Source organism: Idiotropiscis lumnitzeri, chromosome 3 (genome assembly GCF_059441095.1).
Source record: "Idiotropiscis lumnitzeri isolate Australia: NSW breed Sydney's pygmy pipehorse chromosome 3, RoL_Ilum_1.0, whole genome shotgun sequence".
NCBI lineage: Eukaryota > Metazoa > Chordata > Actinopteri > Syngnathiformes > Syngnathidae > Idiotropiscis > Idiotropiscis lumnitzeri.
Genome location: NC_142393.1, coordinates 6871121 through 6887326, shown reverse-complemented (window position 1 = coordinate 6887326; position 16206 = coordinate 6871121). Strand labels below are relative to the sequence as shown.

Below are 16206 nucleotides of genomic sequence, written 5' to 3'. Positions count from 1 at the left end.
AAAATTAAATAAATAAATAAATATTATAAATAAATTATAAATTATATATATAAATTATATATATATATATATAATATTTATTTATTTAGATAATTTCTTTTGCAAAGGAGCAGTAAAAAAAAAATAAACGGGAGGGGTGGGTGTTACGTATTATGAAAAAAAATATATTTTCGTCACCAGTACGGAAGTGTCCTGAAGCCGTTTAGATCACCAAATCTGTTGGTGGTTACACGGAGTTTGAATGTGTTTATCTGTATCTCCAGGATGTCCAACAGTTGATTTTTTTTTTTTTTTTTTGAGGATGTGACAACATCATTATTTAATAAAACAGTGGCAGTGAAACAATTGCCTCAACTGTGTATTTGGACGTGACGAAAACGTTCTCACAGCAGTAGGCGCTGCAATAACTACTTGTGAGAACAAATCAGAACAAAACTGCAATTCAGTTCATGGAGTCAGGGAAGGTATGATAGATAGCAAGTGACTGAGGGCGGATCCTGGCCTCAAATATAACCCCAAAATGGAGACACATTGTGTGGGAAAACATTTTGCTTCAAAATCTCAACTAAAATCAGTTTAAATGACTCATCTTTTGAAAGTCCATTCCTACTCATCAAAACTGAAGTTCATCATCGTCTAGAAGGAAGAGGAGACTGTTCCTTAAAGACCATGTGAAGCGAATTTACGGAGAATTACTGAAAACCACATGCAAGGGCTGACAACAATGTAGTCATGAATTGCGGAGATATAGCGCTAAACTGTTTTGTACCAAGTCTTCCAGATTTTTGGCCGTGGCTAAAATGTTGCCAAATGATGCATTGAGACATCTGGCATGAGTCGCCCCCTCCTCCACTTAATAAGAACTTGAGTGCAACGTTCACATTCGCAGTTATCTGGCACAATTGCGAGTTACTTAGTTATAAGCACATGACAGCGTGCGCTTGACTAGCTAGCTAGGTCCTCACTCTAAAATGCACCTGGATTTTCAGAACAACTCAGTATTTTTATTTAAATTCCAAAGTGTTATGTATTTTCAGTTATTTAAACTCACATAATAGATTTCAAATATAAAGCATTGTGGGTAAATAACAAGCAGGAAGTATGTGCTCAAATGTCTGTCATAAAAGAGGAGCCACAAGTTGAATAATCCCTGTCGCCATGTTTGATAACGATTGATTTTCCCAAAAGCAGCTCTGACACACCGACACATCAAGCGAGATGACATAGAGGACAAACCTGACATGTATCCGTCCGCTGAAAAGTAGCCCATTTAGCTAGCAAGCTAGCTGTTGAATAACGCTTATGCTCAGGATGTGGAAAGCCCTGCGATAACTCAGACTTGTTTTTCATAACCCTAACATCTAAGAATGTGTACTCATAAGAAATATGTGTGGTCATTGATATTTCAGCCGGGTGTGGTATCTTAAATGTCACCTGCTATGGGAAGATTCAACTCTGATTAGCTCGCGGTAGGCCGGGAATCGCCAATGTTTAGCACCAGGAAAATACCCGGTGGGCTGGGCTGATTTTTGGCGCAGCCACAAAGCCAATTCTTACGGTTCAATGTGAAATCGGGAAAGAAAGAAACGTTTTTTTTGTAGTCCTTCTCTACTTTGTCTTTAGTGTGTAGGCCCTTATAGGACATGCCCTGAAGCACTGACGGCACTACCTTTGTTGCTAAGGGCACCACCAGCAATAATTCAAAACACGACTAGAAACAACACCACTGTTACTTTATTACAACCAATCTGTACAAAATATCACATTAAACACAATCACAAGTGTTAATTGTAACCACGACAAAGCATCCTTAGAATAGCGCTAATGACGTGTTGTGAAGTGACGACGATAAAACCTGCTAATCCAGTAGAAAACGCCACAACGTGATTTATTCTTCAAGCGAAACTAATATACTCCGATTTCCTCCCACCTTCCAAAGACACGAATGGTAGGTTAATTGAACCTGTAAATCTTTCAATTTAAATTTAAAGTGGACCGGTCTAAGCCATGAAACTCCAGGACCGAAAATGAGTCCCACTTTGGCTCTGGCGATAATTGACACATGGAGTCTTACTGCTTTGAATACAAGTCCACACACTCCTCCAGTGTGTTCTTCATGGACTTAATTCACCTTCTGCAAAGCAAATTGTTTATCCGTTGGAGACTCACTGAAATGGGACCAGTGTATTTGCGCGACTCTTGAGGCAGGTTAGTTTCCAAAGTGGATGACCTTCGGCGTGAAAACGATGACACGCTAGGGCGAATAAAAATAAAGGCTGTTTGGCTAATGTGATCAGGAAGAGTTGCCATGTGAGCAATACAACTGTCAAGCTGATTTACAGTTTGTTTCACAATATCAGATTTGTTTTTTGTTTCTTTATTAGGAGCTTGTCTGATGATGTCTTAGAAACAGTACAACTATCATAGTTCTTGTGCTGGATTAGAGTTTCCTAACAGATCCATCATACACATTTGAAATAAATGAATTAAAAAAAAAAAAACACTTATTCATTAAAATGGTGCTCCCCAGTAAAATCTGACATCTGTTTCACTCTGGTGATTGCGTGAACGGGATTAATGAGAATTATCCTCATCGGACCTCCCAGATTACCCAACTTCAAGACCGATAAACAAGCAGCCATGGTCGGTCACATGCATTCGGAGACTCCTATAAAGTCACACATTTTTGACCACATCTTCCTCTTTTATTATTTATTAATTTTTCTAATTATTTATTATTAATATTTTTTTAACTCGGATCTAACTAAGGTCTTTCTAATTTATTAATTCCAGTCACAATCCCTCTGACCTTGGTGCATCTAACAACATATGGCTGTGAGAGATAAAAAAAAATAAAATAAAATAAAAATAGAGATAAGGGATTCTAGGTAATTACATCATTTAATTTCATGGTCAAACGGGACACCCAGGAAATTTTCTCGGAAGTTCCAAACCGAATTTCATCAACGTCAACTGATAAAACAATGATGTTGATATATGTTTGCGAATATGGAGTTCAACCAATTTCTCCATGGGATTAAAATTTATTGGTACTCACCAAGATAGCCGTACAAGTCCTCACATGCAAACAAGCACATTAATGTTCGCTATTGCACACAGCTAATGGCGTTAAGTAAGGCTTTACGCATCACCAAGCACATAACATGGCTTTAATGCCTTCAACCTCCCTCTCAAGCGTAATCAGAGGATAAAGTAAACACAAACACAAGCTTGCATGTATGAGAGCAGAAAATATCATTTTTGCCGGTGAAGAGCAAGATTGGACAAGACGGAAAAAGTGAAAAATGTTTCATCTTGATTGAACCAGGGGAGTAGAATGCATCTGCTTTAACATTCTAGGCCAGGCGTGGGCAAACTACGGCCCGGGGGCCACATACGGCCCGTAAAATAATTTAATCCGGCCCGCCATCCACCCACCGTCTCCTGGTCCGGCCCCTCTGTCAAATTCTAGAACCCATTGTGGCCCGCCAATCATAAAGTTTGCCCACCCCTGGTCTAGGCCCACAGCATTTGTAGTATAGTACATTGCAAAGCTTTTTCAGGGATTTTCATTCATCCTTTTGTTGCAATAATCAAAATATTAAAAGATCAATATGATATTCTGCCCCGCTATTATTTTATTATTAAAATCTTTTGTCTCCAGCACATTTTTTTGAGGTCACGTTATTTTTATCTGTGATAAATGAATATAATTCAGGTGTTCAGTTGATGTGCATTTTGAGCACTTGGAAAAAAAAAAAAAAACCTTGCATAAAGAAAAAAGTAACTAAATAAATAAAAAAGTAAAGTGTGGTGAATATTTGATCTGATTATTTTAGGCAGTTAAATAGTCATAAAATAAAAGGTAAATTATACACAAACAACCCATTTTAGAACGTTACAGAGAAAAAAATGAGTAAAACAGCATACCTACACTTAAAAAAAACATGCAGTCAGTTCAATCTGGTCAACTTCTGTTATTTTGCTAAAGAGTAAATTAATTCAAAAGTAATAGGTCACATTTGTGGTTACATCCGTAGGCCGCAGTTTGCGTTATCGTGCAACACATCAACTCTGTCGAGGCCAACTCTCAACCGCTGAATGTGAATGTTTCGGCTTTAATTCTCAGCCCTTGGGAATATGTCGCAATGCAGATGCGGTTGCTTTCTGGATGCAGCAGGCAGAATTTGTGACGTTAAGTTTTACAAAGGGGGGTTAGGTTGAGCCAATGTAAGGTTTCAAATTTTGGGTTTTAAACTCTGATTTTGAGTTTCAAAGTAGCTTTTCAAGGTAAGATTAGACTTTTAAAATCACTCAGGGTTCCAATCCAAATAATTGAGTGGTGTAAAAATCAACCAAACCAAATTAGAATTTTTTTATCATTCACATTTTTTTTTTACATTAAGTGCCTAAGTACATATATGATTCAGCAGTGAAGATACGCACACACACTCTGCCTCTCATCTGTTTTTACAAAAGCAGCTGCTTTCCGGCTGACTGGCCGGATCAATGGCTTGCATAGAAGAGCAACAGATGTGTGCGTTATCCGTATGATCCGTCCGCAGTCATTATATAAGAGGATCCACCAGCAGGTAATATGCCATCTGTGTGACACAGGAACAGATAGCAAACAGTCTGTTGCAGACCAATGCCAACACATCCATTCATCCATTCAGACGGGGCTAAAAAGGTGAGCAGTGGGACAAGATATCCTTGCAGAGGATCTGTCGGTCAAAGGCCTGTTGGCCAAAATAGACAAAGAGCAATTAAAGTGAATGGGGTTCAATTTTTAATGTTTTAATTCAACAGTAAAATGACCGTGTGGCAATGAATGGTTTCACAAATTGATTATCAGGGATTTAATCTTACGGGGAGTGTGTTGGTTGTGTCGTTTGCTTTGATTCATTTTTCATTTCCAAAGACGACCACATGTGGTCGAGCAGCCAGTGAGCGACGCAGCTGGCAAAAGTATTGAATTTTTAGATTTTTTTTTTTGAGGGCTTATCAATTTGTTTTTGTACAATACAACCATTTATATAGCGCATTTCACAACAGCTGGAGCTGTAACAAAGCGCTTTCCATTTTACCAAAGTTCAGTAATTCAAATCTTATTTGTACACTGTAAAAAAAAAAAAAAAAAAAAGTGTAATTTTTTTCATGTCGCATTAACTTTAAATTGTCATTTTTACATCCAATTTAAAATCTGATAATGATTTTTAATGTTTTCTGCCTCTTTTTAACTGATAAGCTTTAACATTTGCAGACAGAAGATGCTTCCTTGGTGCTCAAAACACCACTCAGTGGTTATCTTGTGGAATTACATTTAAAACAAAATTGGGTACAGGAAAACTATTCATTCGAAATAAAAAGGACGTCAAAGTGGGGACCTACATTGTCAATTGAGTACATGTGAATGTGAGATGGTCACCTTTACTCATGATCTTGACGGGGTGGGTGACTGACGAACATCTGCATGTTTGAAACGTAAAACGCCCGTTCAATGACCACCAACAATTCGTTCAAATGACAAATGCATACACAAAATCAGGTAGTTTTTTTTCCTGACACACCGGTGCAATGTTTATATAATAAAAAAAAAATTAAAAAAAAAAAATAAAAAGTTGGATTTTCATTTTAGCTTCAACAATAATTCCCATCTCCATCAGGTACACACAAAACTATTAAAACAAATTCTCAAGCAGAAGAATCAACATAAAAGTCAAATATTAGCAACAGTTTAATGCTTTTAAAAGATTTCAGGCTTTTTAACACATTTGGTACATGGCAATAAAAACAGCAAAAAGGCAATGGAAACATTTTGAGCGTGTGGCTACTAACTTTATTGATCACTAACAAGTGTAACAACATACATGCTAAAACAATTTATGGAACGACAAGCTGCACAAACATTCATTTTGACAATCTATTGTATCAAAACAATTTAGGCACCCCCAACTTCACACCTCATCAGGAAGCAAAAGGTTTTCAGTGCCAGATAATCTCACATAAGGAAGTGTAAAATAAGACGCAACAATATAATCGTTACAATTTCAACAATATATTACACCCGGAACTTCAGAACACGTTTCTGGAAGGACTTTTCAGTGTGATACAAACATTATTAACTCAATTTAACTCAATAGTGCATTGTGAGTTACAGATTACGACTGCACATTTGTTGTATGGACTTCCAAAAGGATGAAAAATGCTTTCAGTAATATAATTATTCACATGATTACTTGAGAAATCTATGACCGGAATAAGGAATTATGACTCAAGGTAGGAAGTCTGTTGGGCACCATTAAATATCCAAACATTGTCACCACAATTTACTTAAATGAAGCTTTTACAAAAGAACGAACAACCTTGCAGCTGCTCGGTGATAATATGCACCCCTAGAAGACGTGCGTTTACACATCTGACAAATTAAAAGGGGAAGTCATCGCCCCCCCCCCCCCGCCAATCTATTCTATGCCGCAGCGCATGGCATCTTGATTAATATTGTGGAATAAGAGTTAAGCAGCAAAAACCACAAGTTTTTGTTCTGCCATTTTGTCACTTGCTGTCAACTGAAAATTATGTCACAGTTGCTCAGATAACAACCAATCATAGTTCAGCTTCAGAGAACAGGTGAGACGTGATTGGTTGTTTGTTAGCTGATCAACTGTGATGTTAACTAAAAATGGCAAAATGGCCACGCCTCCTCCCAAGATGGCGAAAAAACGGGGGGGAGCTACTTAACAAATTTCACAAACATTATTAATCATTGTAACGCGTTTTGACTACCGGGGGTGCATAGAACAGTAAAGAAATTTCTGGGCTTGACTTCCCCTTTAAGCACAGATTGAATATGATGTGTGGGTTTAGTCATTAAAAAAAAAAAAAAAAAAAAAACATAATTTCACAAGCCTCGTAAAGGAGGTATGGACCGTGAACTTCCAAACCTGCCATTTTCAGAGAGCGCAGGACAAGACAACTCCTTGGGCCGTGGAGGGAAACTGTGCTTTAGTGGAACAACATCTTGAGCTTGTTTCAACGACTCAAACTTCAAGATGATGGGCAGTACACTGCGTGGTAAACCAGAGCAGAAAAAACAAGGAGACATCAGTACACGCCGCCATTTGGGAAAAAATCATAAAATAATGACCCTCTTCCATAATCATTAAGGTGTCAAACCTGTCCTTGAGGTTCTTCGTGAAGGTGTAGACCAGTATACTGAAAAAGAAGACCGCAAACTGCCTCAGGCTGCACCAAGCCCAAAAAGCCAATTCGGGTGTCTTTCGAGACGCCAACAACATTCTGTTAGGGACAACATGAGCAGATGTTATTCATGGGCGTCAAGGCTGGAAGATGTTATTGATCCGTGCAAAACAGACTCTGCAGTTCAAGTCACATAAGCAACTCGAAAATAGCAATCCCATGTCAGCCCTCAGGTATCAACTCCCGTGGGTGTTACACTTGGGAACGGATCGTCATGAACCGTGCCAAGGTTCTTTTTTTCAATAATTCAGTGTTCAGACGTAGAAATGTGAAGACATCCCAAACGAGCGAGACTTTAAGACAATTAACCCATGAAGCGCTTAAGCGGCAAAATTGCAACATTTAGAGTGCGCCTTTAGCTCCAATCTTTTGAAATAGAAAATCTGAATATTTAATAGGGGGAAAAAAAATGTCATCTCTTGTGTTAAAATTTGAGAAGACAAAAAAATAAATAAATTTAAAAAAGAAAAGAAAAACAAATACATTTTAAAAAGAAAAATATAGAAAAATTTAAAAAAAAAAAAGATTTTTAAAAAAAGCATGTATGGACTGACTACGCTGCAATAAAGCGTTGAATTTACTCATTTTTAGTTTGTCAAGTAAAATGTGGATTGAGATGATTTTATTTCACTCAAAAATAACATTACAGCCAAACTTTCGGTAGAGTGATTTTTTTCCCTGCCCTACCAAAGTGTGGGTCCAAGGATAAAAGGGTCAAGGGTGTCCCAAAAAAACAACTTTTGTTCCTAAACGGTACTATATAAAGGAGTTTATCAAATTTCAAGTTTTTAATATTCTCACAAATTCAATTGCTGCATACATGCAAGTTAATAGCCCGAGCAAAAATGTCAACTCTTACATTTCCTTGGTCTCGACCAAAGTCTGCAACAAGAGTATCATAGGTAGCACAACGTAAGTCAAGATTCCGGAAGGCCCCAGCATGCTTCCATACATCGACATATCACCCATCAGAACTGCAACACAAACATCACATTTGACCGGAGTGTTCTTGAACGCAGCTCAGGTAAGTGTAACGTCAAAGAACAATGCACACCGTTCTTGACTGTATCAAACGTGAGGGCAGGTTCCGCATTGGCCTGTTTACCATCTGTCGATTCGACTTCCGCAGAAGTGTTCATCTGCGTGCTTTGGTTGCCTTGAAAAAAAGACAAAACTGTTGTGTCCATTCCATCATCTTCGTCGTCGTCGTCATCTTCCTCCTCCGGAGTGGTCTCTAGCAATGTGGGTGTTTTAATGCGATAGTAGCGAGGGCTATCTAGTTCTAGAGGAAGTGTGATCATTTTCATGTTCGGGACAAGTTCTGCATAAAAAGAAAAAAAATATGAGATGCTAACCCATGCAAAGTTCTGTTTTTGTGTGATTTCCTTCATGATTTTGACCAACCATTGTTCAGAAGAAAATGAAAGGCATCTTTGTAGCCACTGTGATAGGCTTGCTCCACCGTCTGCACAAAAGAACACATCTGTTTTTTTTTTTTTTTTAGGGAATTGTCAATAAACAGAACCCCCACTACAGCCCCGACTTGAATCATGAGGTTTAAAAAAAAAAAAAAAAAAAAAAAAAAGTAAAGTCGCGTTAGTCACACCGTGAGCCATGATTCCGCTTGGAGCATTAAAAGGGAAAATTTCATTTGTCAGTTATTCAGCAATCCGGTGGCTCATGAAAGCACTCACCTCTGGCTTTATGGGGTAGAGTGCATTCCAGAACCTCAGCCCATTTGCCAAATTGCCCTTCAAAGTTACTCCGGTCACCACCATGTCCAACAAGCAGGGTTCATCTCGAGGACAGATGTCCGTCTCTCCCGAGAACGGCGACACCGTTAAAGTATGGCTGGGGAGCGCCAGAACGGGCTGCATCTGACTGAACCCTCCGTCCATATAGTGCTGCAAGATATGATCAAATATTAGGGAAGGAGGTATGACCCGTTTTTCCACAATGCTGTAAAATACTCACAACTCCGTTGAGGGAGGGCGGCAGCATGCCGCAATATCCCGGAACAAAGCAGCTACAAAGCAGAGCCTGAGAAGTGGAATTTAAAAACGCGTCCATCAAGGCCTGTTAATTTAATTGCCGAGAAGCAAAAAAAAAAAAAAAAAAAAAAAAAAAATCACATCAACCCGTCGTCCACCTCACCTGTATGACATCATCTTTGGACTGGTATTCTTTTATAACGGTGTACTCGCCATCATCCAGACGGGTGACAGCCACAGCGAGACGTCCATTTGCGAAGAGATGCGCATCCGACGGAAGATATTTGTCCAAGACGTATTTCAACCAGTGTAGGATATCAACCGAAGGGTTGAACGGTCCAAGCGTAAAGGCCTTCATCGATTTGGCGAAGCGAAGCATTTCGTTTCGCATCGTAACTGGGCATGAGATTCAGAAAAAAACTGTAACAACCATGAACACACATAGGAAAAAAAAGAGGGAGCCACTTACTCAGGTTCATTTCACAGGTAACAGCGGCAGCTACCAACGACCCCGCCGATGCCCCGAGAATACACGGAGCCTTGCGCAGTAGCCACGGTGCATTATGTACAAAGCACTGAGCAACCCCCAACTGGTAGGTGGCCAAAAAGCCGGATCCAGAGAAGGAGACGGATGATGGCGCCTCACGAAAATTAGCACTGGATACCTCGAGAACCATTTTAAGGCCGTCAGTATGAGAGCTTTGCAGTGGTCTTAAGAAAAAGCCCCGCTCGCCTGAAAAATGTGAGTGACTTGCTCAGAGATGTCACCCAGTGAAAACTAAGGCGAGGTTTTATAATGAGGCCTTTTAAAGAGATCTCAATTAGCCATAGCATATTAGTTAGGCACATGTGATGCTTACAAGCATACAACACTCTCACTGTCTGTCTGCTCCTGTTCGATTGATTTCACTGAAACTACTTTCCATGTGATAACAGAGGAAAGGCCTGAATTTAAGTCAAAGTATGTGAATCATCAAATATGGAAAACAAGCAATGCAGTAGACACCTCATTGTTATACAACATAAATGATGTGCCTCGGATTTTTTTTCTAGTTGCACTGAGTGATACATAAGTTAAAGACATATTTAATTTACAAAAAAAAAACAAAAAAAAATTTTAATAAAAAAAAAAAAAAAAAAAAGAAATCGTTGCAACTTGAGCGACACAAGCTAAATGCATTGGCTTTTTCTTTCCACACAATTATGAAATGAAAATAAATCAATAAAAGACGAAACAAACAGTGACGCCGACTGAACTCACCATGACATGGGTGACAACGGACAGGAGTTATGCACTGAGGCAAACCATCCAACAAAGACTTAAAGGAGGTGGGAACTAAATACAAACAGACAAGACAACGAGGAACACCTGGACAAGAAACAAGTGGCCGAGGGAGCTGATTAAAAAAACACGAGGGACCGGGTTGACGAGATGTTACAAAATAAACGTGTACACACATTTGGCCCTGTTCAAATTTAAATATTTATTAAAACAAGAACTGCAGAATTAGTATAATTGATGTATATGAATTATATTGTCCAGTACAAAATATAACGCGCAACAAACAATGTATTTTTTAATATGAATTATTACACAAAACAACAATTTCTTGCTCATACCTACATAAGAATTTTAATCCATGATTTTTCAATCACGTGGTAGAGTATTTATTTATATATATTTACAATGTATTGATTCACACGGGGATTAAAGTGGAAGAAGCATAAAGTAAAAAAAAAAAAAAAAAAAAAAGTTTACTTCGACTCAAAATGACTCGTGAATCGCAACACTTTTATCGCACCGGTGGCGCAGTCGGAGAGCACTCTCGAGAGGTACGATACGGAGAAACCTCAAAATGTTCCTCGCTCAATTCAGATGACGGACTACTGTCTGGAATGCTCCTGTCATAAACGGGAGAGTGTGCTGGAGACTCAAGGGGTTCATCCACCTCTTTCCGGATGTCTTGTGGTGTTTTCAGAAATCTAGGGAGTGACAAAAATGACATGCTAGTTAACAATATGAACCGATTAAAAGGAAAAAAACAAAAAGAAGGAGGAAAAAAACAGACCTGAAGAGGAGTTTTCGTCCTCGCTCCTTTTTGATGATGTTGAGTTTGTAATAGTGCTTTAGAGCACGAGCCATTTTTTCATAGGTCATATTGTCATTGTTCTATAAAGGACGTGTCATCATTAGAGCGGCAGGGTGCAAATTGTCACATTTGAATGGCATCGAACTTGGTGCTCACTTCGTGGTGTCCCCAAAGATGTGCAAGGCCGTTGGGATCCACTACCCGGAACACCAGGCTGTCACGGTCTTCCCATCGGATGTATTCTTGGTATTGGTCATCACACAGCAGTTTATAGACAAAATCCCAAAGTAGCCTGCACTCTGATCCAGGAAAGGAATCAAAAATCAAACAATTCATGATTTACTGCATTTTTTTTTTTAGCTGCTTAGTCATTTTTTTTTGCTTTGAGATGAGAGTCAAAATTTGAGTTGCAAGCGAACTTCTGATACTTTGCTGCCTGAGTGAAGTGAGGTGGGCAGCAATTTACTGAAAACTATGAAGTGAAACACACAAATACATAGTATAAACACTCACAAGCAGTCGACTAAAATCACTTTCTGGCAGTCACAAGAAGACTAGCCATCTGTATTTGGGATGTCACTCATAAAGCCACACCCCTTAAGGCAAGGGTTGGCAAACTTTTTGATTGGCGGGCTACAATGGGTTAAAAAATTTGACAGAGGGGCCGGACCAGGAGCGGATGGATGGAGTGTTTTGGTAACCTCACCTCATTGGAGAAAAAAAAAATACATTTAATTTTAAATGAAAGTGAACAAAAGCATTACAAGATATATGTCTTTGAAAAACCACAGTATTTAAAAAATAAAACATTAACAAGGTTTAATCATTTAATTTTTTTCAAGTGCGGCGGGCCGGATTGAAACGTTTAACGGGCCGCATGTGGCCCCCGGGCCGTAGTTTGCCCACGCCTGCCATAAGCGGAGAGTCAACCCCCCCCCAAATTTCTAGACAATTTTATGTTCTACGTAGCCCCACTCGTCGAAACACGCCATTCTGATTAATATTAAGTTCGTGAAATATGAGTTAAGCTAAGATAACGACCAATCATGGCCCAGCTTGAGAAAACAGATGAGCCGTGATTGGTCATTACCAGCGTCCTGAACAACTGTGATGTCATCTTCAGTGAACAGAAAGTGACAAAATGGCCGCCCTGAGATGGATAAAAATGGGTGGATTTTGCTGCTTAACTCATATTCCACAAACACAATATTAATCAAAATACTGTGACTTTAGACTAGACTAGTGGAAAACAAATACACAGGCGCCAAACTGCTATTTTTCGGGGGGAGGATCCACTGCAACTGAGCCAGGTAACTAAGTACCGTATTTACCACTAAAATAGTGCTGTTAAATGGTTGTGAAACAGGTTTGATGTTTGGCAACACTCCCACATCATGTGCATTTTATAACACTCCATTAAACAGCATGACAAGCTGACAACCCCTGCAGTGAACTCAACACTAATTTTACACTATAGCTATTTTTGCTATGTACGTATATAAGTGGAGCCACTGGCAGTCAACAGTCGAGCCTATTTATACGGAGGTCATTTGGATGTTTTCTTTCTTCAAATGGCTTTTATGTTAATGACTTTAAATTAAATTATCATTTATCCGATGCAGTGGATTTTCATGTGTGATTTACTGCAGCAGCAAACATTTACCAGCAAGTACCATCCAGTTTGAAGAATACTAATCTCAAATACATGTTTTCAAACGTTCTCTGGGTACGTAAAACAACTGTAATTAAAAATGAGCAATCATTTTATATTCATGTTAATAACTTGAATGGTTGTTTAATGAAAAAAAAAGAAACACACAAGAGATGAGAAGGCTTTCTCTCACAGCGATGCTGAAAACAAGTCCTTATAAAGCTTTGTGTGGTTTTTGACACCACCTATATCCTGCACACAATGCCGCCCTTTCATCCATTCCAAAGAGAATCAGAATGAAATTGCCTCCAACCAACTGCAAAACTCCCCTTTGACTGCTGCGGTAGCTCCATTCACATGTCACATTCACAGTGTTGTGAATGTGACAATATTGAGTGATTATTTTGCCTGCCACTAGAGGGAGCCCTGCGTACATCACACTGAGAATCATTGATTGGTAGTATACTGCATTCGTTTTGATGCCTACACATCTACAGGAAGTAAAAGTGGAAAATCTCGGTCATGTGACATGCTTCACGTAGAGCTTGAACATGTATTTGAGTTTGAATATTCGGAGCGTGATTTATTATGAGGAAACGAAGCTGTACCTGGCAAACGACCATCGAATCGGTGCTCTTGTCTTTGAGGCTTCTCTTGGCAAGTCAAATTGAGGGGTTCCTCTCTCACTCTTTCAGTTTCAGCTTGTGTTTGCGTAGATGCAAAAACAGAGAAGCAGGCAGAAAGGATCAAAAGGCACAAACATTTCACAATCGCAGCTGAAATTGAAACAGTGTGAATCTGAGCAGCTGTGGAGAACAAAACTGAAAGCAAAAGTTTTAACAACAACTGAAGTTTTTTTTTTTATTTGTAAAAAGGGTGCAGTGCTTTTAACTGTAAGACCAATTTTGGCTTCTGAAGTTGTAACATGACTGGTTTCTAAATCATGCTGGCATGTATTCTACTTCCTTCAATGAAAACCACCTGCTTTTTTTTAACAGGCACACAGTGAATGTTGAAAATGTGCACTTTGGCGCAGGTTTATGGTGAGTTGTAAATTCGGAACAACAAACAATTTAGGGGGGCCCGCATGTGACAATTTGACAAGGTGACAGTTATGACGTTAATAATGAAACAACTACAGGATTCCTTTAACCACTAATTCTCAAGTCAAGAACAAACCTGGGTATAGTGTGTTGAGAGAAGCCATGCAGATTAAAGTTTTATCAAAGTGCACAAAAATAAACCCCACCAAAAAATATGCTCGGGAAATAATCAAACTTTCATGTGATGATTAATTACATTTTAAAGCTGGCCACACATATTATCCTTGTGTGTTTTTGAAGGCAAACACAATTTATGTCTAACCTTGCATGTCGTCTGAGGAGGGAGACAGGCACTCTTCAGTTTCTGGGACCGACGTCTGGTGTCTGTCTGTGCTTTCGATGTGAGACCCATTTGGGGTTTCACATCCAACACGCCGTCGCTTGATCACGCACTGCAGGATCTCATAAAGAACATCGCCTGCAGACAATCGAACGTTAAATATGCTGGTGTGAAAGAAGTCAGTCATGCATAAGACTTGTGTTCAGCTCTACCTGAGCTGGGACAGCGGTGTCTGAAGTCCTCCTTAGTGAGCAGGCACAGAGCTCGGCCATTCATTTCAAAGCATCCCTTCTCAGGTCGGCGTAGTGCGTATTCCTTGTGAGCCCAGTGAAGCCAGAGGGAGACATCGTCCTTATCCCAGAAAGATGGATTTATTCCTTTTGGCAAAAGATGCGCATAAGAGTCAATTCAAAAAGAGTTTTTCTTCTCATCATGTACTTGGACCCTATTTCACAAATGTTGGCACCTGGAAAGCATAGATTTAAAATGCACTGCTGAGTGATTTTGTAATGAATACATTGGGACTGTTCCATTTTAGTTGAATGAGAATCTGTTTTTGCATTATTTAATTCCGGTAACGGGACTACAAATCAATGCTAAAGTTCATAGGTTTTCTTGGTAGCAGTATTCGCTGTTATTGTTACTGTTCAAAAACAAACTTCGGTTAGAAAATACATTGATATTGACTTGTATTTTTTGGATAATAAGAGTGCTAGAGCTGCATTGATTTGAGTGTCACACGGTGTTGTGGCTGAAATTGGAAAACATTGAGAAAGATATGAAACAATAGAAGCGAAGACTGACCTTTGGTCTTCCTACGTTTAGAGCAATTAACTTGATAATGTCCTCTGCGTTAAGTCACTTTTTCTTCTACTAAGGTTTTACTAACTGTGTTGCGTGTATGTTGAGAGACAACTTAAGGGCACACACTACTATTTAAAATAAGACGGAGATAAAACAGAATGTCATAACATTTACAAGGAAGAAATATGATCAGATCAAAGCAAGAACAATTTATTTAAAATGTGTATTATCTGTTTTAGTTCATGATATGTAAATTGTCCATCAGGAAGAATAAGAGAGAAATAACATGTTGGTGCTCAAGCGCTATTATATTTAGGAATGACTTTTACTACAGCTGCTACCGTTTGTCTCAGGACAAACAAATGTTCTCCCAATCCTGGATTATATTCATGTAATTATGGGATAAATAACTGGACTCACGTAGCTGCCCGGGAAGATGCCACATGTCATCCTGTGAGGGACGGCTGACGTTCGGAATCTTGTGTGGTGGTGTGTGATGCCCACTGATTTGCGTTTCGTGCATTAAATCGGAAACACTTCTTTTTTGACGCTCTTCCTAAAATAAAAATATTCACGCCCGAAAACACACACGTTAATTTGTGACAGGTAATCTCTCAAAACCACCACAGAGTGCCACCTAAGAGACATATACTCACCTTCACCTTCAATGGCATGGACATGTTTTTTTTGCGGCTGCCCCACAATAGGAAATAGAAAAAAGTACTCAAATGAAACGACTGAGCACAACTAATGTGTTCACTGAGAGCACAAGTCTCCTAGTTTCGTATTCTATCCTTCCGGGAATTGAAAAACGAAAGTAAGATAATCCTCACTGGGAGCGTGCGCAAAATAAACCCGATTGGACGTCTCAACTTTATGATAATGTCACTAAATCATGACGAATAGTTTGTTTTTACCCCACTGGCCATGTGAATAATTTGTTTCACTCTATTTTGGAATTGACAGTGTCAACTAAGCCGATTGCCGTTTTTCTTTTGTTTATTTTTTAACAATGACAGTAGATGGC

General features: G+C 39.0%; 2 protein-coding genes across 4 annotated transcripts; both read right to left on the bottom strand.

The window, feature by feature from the left end:
- Nucleotides 1-5816: 5816 nt before the first annotated feature.
- Nucleotides 5817-10605, bottom strand: pnpla1 (patatin-like phospholipase domain containing 1). 3 transcript variants are annotated; one of them, XM_088292266.1, is made up of 10 exons: nt 10513-10605; nt 9721-9984; nt 9415-9647; nt 9235-9300; nt 8955-9164; nt 8665-8725; nt 8315-8581; nt 8120-8234; nt 7177-7299; nt 5817-7067 (listed from the first exon to the last, which is right to left on the bottom strand). In XM_088292266.1, the coding sequence occupies exons 2-10, from the start codon at nt 9926-9928 to the stop codon at nt 6902-6904; spliced, it is 1449 nt and encodes a 482-aa protein (XP_088148392.1). In that variant the 5' UTR covers nt 9929-9984; nt 10513-10605; the 3' UTR covers nt 5817-6901. The 3 variants fall into 3 exon arrangements, with proteins under 3 accessions (XP_088148392.1, XP_088148393.1, XP_088148394.1); XM_088292267.1 differs by having other exon boundaries at nt 9721-9916; nt 10513-10602; XM_088292268.1 differs by lacking the exon at nt 9721-9984 and having other exon boundaries at nt 9415-9671; nt 10513-10531.
- Nucleotides 10606-10733: 128 nt separating this feature from the next.
- etv7 (ETS variant transcription factor 7) lies at nt 10734-16182 on the bottom strand. The gene is made up of 8 exons (XM_088290261.1): nt 15836-16182; nt 15600-15735; nt 14588-14752; nt 14358-14513; nt 13601-13693; nt 11498-11640; nt 11321-11421; nt 10734-11234 (listed from the first exon to the last, which is right to left on the bottom strand). The coding sequence occupies exons 1-8, from the start codon at nt 15857-15859 to the stop codon at nt 11045-11047; spliced, it is 1008 nt and encodes a 335-aa protein (XP_088146387.1). The 5' UTR covers nt 15860-16182; the 3' UTR covers nt 10734-11044.
- Between the last annotated feature and the right edge of the window lie 24 nt (nt 16183-16206).